The 7500-nt window shown below is 43.9% G+C and overlaps 1 protein-coding gene across 5 annotated transcripts in view; it reads right to left on the bottom strand.

The window, feature by feature from the left end:
* The window catches only part of LOC102289754 (plexin-A1), a 229412-nt gene that overhangs the window by 145719 nt on the left and 76193 nt on the right, over positions 1 to 7500 (bottom strand). For all 5 annotated transcript variants that reach the window (XM_005918586.3, XM_005918585.3, XM_005918589.3 and 2 more), the window contains exon 2: positions 1 to 1134. This exon is cut by the window's left edge and continues 293 nt beyond it. In XM_005918586.3, coding sequence (XP_005918648.1) covers positions 1 to 886 — 886 coding nt within the window. In that variant the 5' untranslated portion in view covers positions 887 to 1134. The remainder of the gene's footprint in view (positions 1135 to 7500) is intronic.

The following is a 7500-nucleotide window of genomic DNA, read 5'->3' as shown; positions in this document are numbered from 1 at the left end:
CAATGGGGAACTCAACGTAAGAGTAAAACTTTGGATCATCCATGCAGAGACGCACAATTTTGGAGGTGAAGAACTGCTCCCCGCTGGCATCAGGTGAAGTCAGTTGAGTATCCAACTGCATTGTTAGATAATAGACAAACTGCTCACTGCTGAAGCTGTAAACATAATAGATGTCAAAAGCAGGGAACTTGGATAAAGTGTCCGAGGGGATCTTCAGCTGAGAAGAGACAAACTCATCCTGATAGACGAAACTGAACATGTCAGCATTTTCTTCATTCTCCATCAGTTTTCGGCTGGACAAGGTGGGGAAGTACTCAGACTTGCCGTCGATGGGAGTTCCGATAAAAAGCTTACTGGTAGGACTTTGAGGGGAGCTTATGATGACTCCTGACATGGTACCCGACTCTGCCACACTCGAGAGGTAATGCTCCTTGCGGTGGTGGGGCTCACCAAGCTTAAAGAGGTCATCCAGACGCAGGAACTGACAGATACCCTGTGAGGTGCTGCCACAGGCGATAAGTCGGTTTTGTGCATAGTCTATAAGAAGAAGCTTGTTCACATTCGGGGTTTGGGCCAGCTCATGATTGCAAGACTGGACACTGGGAGGTGGGTAGCACTTCTCATTGTCCACCACTGGGCCAGTCATGTGGCTGCGCAGATTGGTCAGGTTGCTGGAAAGCTTGAAAATCCGGTTAACAGCTCCCACATAGACTTCTCCAGTTTTGTTATGAACAGCCAGATGTGTGAGCGAACAATCAGCAGGGATGAATCTTTTGAAGGGCGGGGGCTGGCCTCCAGACAAGGATGAGCTCATGATGACTAAAAGCCCTATGAGGAGAAAGTTCCCCTGGCCAGAGGAGGCCACTGACCGAGCTAGGTGACACATATTTGGTATGTGCACAAGCAAGGCTTGGGAGGGGGGTAGGGAAGGAGAAAGAGAGCACAAACTGTGGTTCCAAATCCCGAGTCAGGATTTTTTTTTTTGATAGTTTCGGTTCTACTGTCAAAGATTAAGAGGGAGGGAGAGAGAGAAGGATCAGAGAAGAGGAAGCAAAACTCCTATTGATCCGCTGTCCTGTTCTCAGCGTTGTGAGCAGTCACCAGGAACGTCCACAGAGCCACGATATGGGAGCCCTGGAAAGTAAAAAGAGAAAAAACACCTTGAGTGCTCAAGGAAAATTTCTTATTGATTATGCATGAAGGAGGCAGTAAGGCCCACAAATTGCACATCCAAAATTAGAAGGAAAAAAAAGCCAAGCTGACATTTGCCCTAGTTATAAATAAATGATATCAAATCAAGTCTGGAAGGCAAATGTGTGTCTGCATTTATGAGTGAAGATGCAGGGAAAGCATAGGCCAACTATTAAAGGCTCTGTACACATAATATAAGCCTGTGAATGAGTTATAGACTCACAGCATTGAACTCCTTAATATTTCATATCTTTCAGTGTTACTGTGGTGGCTTCGGAGGAGGTGTGCTCTTGAAAAAGGGCCAGTGGGCACTGTTACATTGACAGCAAGCAATTTATAGCCAGGACTGCTTGAAGGCTTTACTGTCATGCTCTCCCCAGTTTCAACACAGTCTGATTGTAACTATACCTGCACTTCTGACAACTGTAAACAAGTTGTCTTTCATGGAAGCACAGCAGGCAACCACAACTCTGCTTCCTCTGAAAGAGCTATGATTGCAGTATATATCCCTTAGATATCAGGATAAATATAACATAGCCATAGGGCACTATGAAAACCATTGGCTGATACATATGCTGCACGTACAGGAAAATTCTTGCAAGCATTCACTGATTGCTTATGAAGGGCCCGATCCACTGCATTCCAACACTCCTTCAGAGCCAACCGTGCCCCGGTCAGGCAGCAATCACAGCGAGGACCCTTAAAACATGCATGTTATTCATTTACCCTACAATGTAATTAGAACCAATTTCAGAAAGATGTACGAGTCCCACTGAAGACTGCAGAACAAGATTTCTTTTCCCCCCCGCCAAAAGCTCAACTTCTCAACGCAATACATCTACATACATATACCACATATACATACAACACCGATGGCTAGAGTTCATCCTTTCAAGATGAGGCTAAATTGAAGACCACGGTGAAAATTGCATCTGGTTAATGAATACTTGAACATTTTAGTATGTGATTCAATTTCAAAATTGTATCTAGTGTTCATGATATACTCATTTTATCACCAGTACATGTGGCAATATGCCTACAAAGTCACAGCACAGTCAATGTTTGTATTTTTCTTTTACACACTGTTTCCTTCATCACTGCTCCCTCAAGCCAGCTAATTCTGGCATTTATTTCATTTCATAATGCACACATATAATGAATCCCAGAATGCAATGTGCTATATGCACACTCAACAGAGAACAGACATTAAAAAGGAGGGAGTGAGATCATTTATAGGGATGGAATTTTTATAGGTAAAGGACAAGGAGGAGGAGAAGGAGAGGAGTCAAAAATGGAGAGGGCATGCTCTTTTGGGTGTCCTACAATGACAATAGTGTGATGAGGAGCGGTGTTTGCTGGGCTGGCGGCTGACAGGCCAATCATGTTCCTGCAGCACCAGGACATTAGTTCTTCTGTAAATGCTGATTATGTAAAACAGGAGACAACTCTCCCAGGGATCCCACGCTTCAGTTTCACCTTGACTATCAAAGCGTCTGTGCCAAAGGTGTTTTATGACCATACCAAATCAGAAAAGATGAGACACTACAGTGAGACAAGCAGGGTTAAGAGATGGGGATAGGGGGATGAGGCAAAAACATGAAACAGATGACGAATCAAACAAGGAGGCAGATGGAGGTGTGAAGAAGAAAATTCTGGTCTCAGGTTCTCACCAGAGTGTAGGAATGTGGCTGGTAGTAAAGAGCACTGAAGCAGCACATATGCGCCAGTCCACTTGTAATAGCTTACTATTAAGCTTATTTTTGCCCCTAATTAGGCACAAACAGCTGAACCTTTGATACCACAAGACTGTTTCTGATACACAACCTGGATTTTTTTAAAAACCAAAACTGGCTTAGCAGCACCTGAGAAAGTCTCCATTATCGTGGTGCTAAAACATCTGAATTTACGTGATTGCTCTTGATTGTGTAGCAAAAGCTGTAGTTCTTTTTACTTATTAGTGTGGATATACAAGGCAGGGAGCTCTGCCTGCCAGGCTGAGAGAGATGACTGTCAGCTTGTTCCTTTTTTCGATATTTCCATCCTTGAGAAAGGCAGGTATGAGTGACAGATTATAGGTGTGTAAACCCCTCTGAGGGGAAAAAAATGCACTCTTACGAATCTTGAAAGAATTAAACACCTCAGTAAGAGTAGTCATTGAATTGCTCATAAATTTTAGTCACTGGTGCTGCAAACTGTGTGTGAGAAAGAAAAAAAGAGAATGAGGGAAAGCAGGGGAGAAGAGAAATAGTAGTGGTGATGTTCATGGAATAGCAAACGATAGCTCAACTGACACAAAGCTAGCCAGGTTCAGGGAGAGGTGGTGTCATCCAATTTTCTACAAATGAAAAGCCCAGGAAAAGACAAATGTATAGGAAGGGGGGGGGGGAGACAAGGAGAGAAAGAGAAAAAGAGAGAAAGTGGCAGAGAGAGAGGGAAGAGGATACTGTATGGGCAAAAAGAAGGAGAGTGAGTGAGGAGCCAAACAAAAAGGTGCACTTCTGCTGCATTTTAATCTACCTTCGCGAGAATCAAACACCAGGGAGCCCTGTGGGTCGAGGCACCTCGGCAAGGAAACTGCAGAGAGAAGGGCCTGAGCTGCAGTTATCAGATATATCCCCACTTTCCACTCTGTGAGATTAAAACGGCTCGACGCGGATCGCAGCCTCTTCGACATAAGCAGCCGCAATAAAGTGACGAGCCAGCCTATAAAAAAAACTAATTTCTTGCTCAACGGTACAGTCGCGCTGTACGATGAGAGCAGATGTCAATTTAAAGCGTGGCAGCGCATAGGGAAGCCGGCTGCCTCATTTTCCTTTGTCATTTCCAAGTGAGGCAAAGACACAATGGGGCAGACTGGGCGAACGAGCAAATGAGAGTGGCTGATAGAGAACGAGAGGGAACCTGAGGGGGGGGGGGAGTTTCCCTGCAGTAATTCCTCTTCATTTAGACCAGCCACAGCTTGATGTAGGAGAGTGTGAATCACACAACAAATTGCATCTAGGGTCTGCTGCTGCTTGTTATCTATCAGGGCAATAAGACAATGACATCACAAAACACATCAACAACTACAGGTTAGTGAAAAGGCATCATGGCGTGAAGGCCTCCGTCTACTTATAGACACCTTTAGTTCCTCTCTTTACTGTCAGGGCAGACACGCCCAACTGTTGAGTTATTCGCTCAACTTCTCACACATGCCCCCACGCCCCTTCAAATTTCTCAGTTTTTTTCCCCTCTCTCTATTTATTCTTCCAAACCCTCATCAATTTCAATTTCCTCCAGAGCTAAACTGAAATGGGCGGAAGAGTGCTGGGAGAAGGTCGGGAGCCATATCTGGAACCATCAAGGAAAAACATGTCACTCATTTTGGTGTGGAGCACGTCTGTGGCTTTGGGAATGGGCAGTCACCATATCGGGGGCAGGGAAGGTGTTATCACATCAGGGAAAAGCATTAAAGACGGCTGGCTGTAAGGGACAGAGTTTTTTGGATTTGATATTGAAATGTCCTATCAATCGACAGGCCTGTACTGCATCCCTATGGGCACTGGAAATAGGACTGAGGGGAAGAAAAACAAAAAGATTATAAAGCAAGGACCCCCATTTTAAAGAGGCAAAGGTGGAGAGGCAATCCCAAATGCTGGTGAAGCGGCAGGTGACTCTTGTGAGCTAAACTGGATAACTTGCTCTCTCACCTTCTTCTCCAAAGCAACTAAACCTGTCCGTTCAGATAATGGTCGCCGCTCAGAGCGTAACTTTGTGCTGATTTATTGCCAGTGGCATATCAATTACAGCACTCTACAATGGAGGGGGGAGAGAGGAAGAGAAGGTGGTGAGAGAAGAAAGAAGAGCAGCATTCAGACATATTTTTTGCCCTCTGTGGCTTGTCACAACATATGGGTCAAGTCTGGGACCAGACGAAGAGGAAGTGGGTATAATCGAGGATTTAAGAAGCCAGGAAATTATAAGTAAGGCCGGAAATGCGTGTGAGCAAATAAAATGCAAAGCTCTAAAAATTATTGCAAATTCTCAAGACTCGTGCACAAAGTCAGTTACTGTAGACCAATCACAGCGTAAACACAGGTGGCTGAAAACAAGGTGGTGCAGCAGGAAAAACTACAATTTTATCTGTAGGTACACAAAAAAAAAAAAAAAAAGAAGCAAAACCATCCCTGTTGTACATAACTGCACCGTCCATGTTTAACTCTCAACCTGGCCTGACTTTTGTTGAACTCAAGTTCCTCTATCACCCCCACATTTCCCATCTGGCTCCAGTATTACTATCAAATAAAGGCATATATGCCAAGATATAACTTCGTTTAAATACAGCCACAGAACACAAAGAACGATCCAATATTTTAAGTGCAAATCATGACACAAATGTGCAGAAATTAAATGGGTTTTTATCTGAATCTCCCTTCCACCTCTTCACAGCTAGTACACTCTCCAGATTGGATATTTGCCCAGGGGACAAAAGAGAGAAGGGTGAGGAGTGGAAGAGGGATTGAAGAGCAAAGTGGGTGGAGGGGTGGTATTACGGGGGGGTTGTATGGTTAGAGAGGAGGTAAGATAGAAGGGGCAGCCAAGCCCTGAAGCCTTAATCCTCTCTCAGGGTCTGCCTAATCTCACCGCCAGTATCTGCATATGGGGAGAATGGATTACCATCCCCCGACGCAGCGACAGACAGATTGACGGGGGAATGGGCGGCAGTCTTTGGACAGAAACGCTCCCTGAGACAAACAGAAACACCCAAAAAGTCTGACTTTAAAAAGTTAGAGGAGAGGATGTGCTTGCTCTTGAAACAAATACACACTCTAACATTCACCCTATCAAACACACATCTGCTGCAGGTAGGTATGTTAGTCAGCTGCAGCTCGTTTTTGCCACCAGTGTGACATATTGTGTAATCTGTCCCGGATCAGATACTGTCTGAGGTGCTGAGAGGGACAGGAGGGGGTCAGCCTACCAATCTAAACCACACTGAAGCTTAAAGAGTCCTCTTAACACACCACAAACTCAAATCTCACTCTAACAAATCAATCATTCCTCTACTGGGGATTATGAGAATATTATATTACAAAAATGAAAATAAAAATATCCAAACCCATCTGTCACTGTATATAGAAATTTGTTTTGCCAAGGCCCTCTTCTTTCCAGCTGAACGACAGCAGAATAGGTATTAATAGGGGAATATGAGGTCTTGAGGGCAATACATTCAGAAACACCCCTTGAAGATAGAATATTCCATATTGTGTTGTGACAAAATGAAAAAAGACATTTGGTGATAGGTAAGGACACTGGGATGGGAAAAAAATGAGCCAGCACTTTTCAAGTGCCCCCAAAAAATGTCTTTATATCATACTCAAGCCAAGACAGATTGCAGAGGAGGTAAGACCAATTTTCTAGAGGTCGGACAATAAAGCAGTATTGTATATTATGGTATCTTGTATCATTTCCTTCCTGCGTTGGCTGCAAGAACAAGCCGACTGGAAAGCCTTCGGGCGCATAAAAAGCCCTTACGAGTTCTGTTTTAGTGCCAACGTAAATCAGTTTCAGGGGACAAGTGTCTGTGCCCCTTCTCTCTCCCTCTCTATGTGGCAGGTGGCCTGCCAAAACGAATGCCTCGTTTCATCGTACAGAATTGGCAAGTGTGTGCATGTGTGTAAAGCATAAGTCAGGGTGTGGAACAAATTGAGCCCCCTGTATTTAAAACACCTTGCTCCACTGACACTCATTCCATCAACATGGCTGGACTAATAAAATCTGGACCCATCTAGTGGCTGCCCTCAACACGAAGGAGTTAAACGTAACAGAGGAGGAAAAAACAGACAACAATGACCCTTCATTAGCTCTATATTAATCAACAATAAAGTATATTTTTATATTAGACAACAATAAAGTCTTTATAGCAGACGCTTTACAAGCTGGAATAATAGAAACTGAAGATTATAAAATGTTCTGTTTTATTAGCTCTTTTTCAATGAGAATCACAACATTTGTTGGAAACATAAAAGATTATTACATCAACACTTTTTTCTGTTCACATCCTTAATTTGTCATAATCTGAACCACTGTCTTATTTTTCCTCCACTCCTCTATTTGTTTCCTAGGCTTGAATAAGAAGCTTGCACAAGGACAAAGGCAGAAACTAACTGACTATCTACTCGAACACTGAAGGTCTGAGGCGGCAGTAAATACAAGGACAACTGCTTCCCTGCCACCCAATGTGCTGTGGATAACAGGTGTGTGTGTGTGTGTGTGTGTGTGTGTGTGTGTGTGTGTGTGTGTGTGTGTGTGTGTGTGTGTGTGTGTGTG

The sequence above is a fragment of the Haplochromis burtoni genome, unplaced genomic scaffold, assembly GCF_018398535.1.
Source record: "Haplochromis burtoni strain Fernald_Lab_line unplaced genomic scaffold, NCSU_Asbu1 Contig_32, whole genome shotgun sequence".
In the NCBI taxonomy this organism is placed as follows: Eukaryota; Metazoa; Chordata; class Actinopteri; order Cichliformes; family Cichlidae; genus Haplochromis; species Haplochromis burtoni.
The sequence above is the reverse complement of the archived record's forward strand: the minus strand, read 5'-3'. Positions and strand labels throughout refer to the sequence as shown.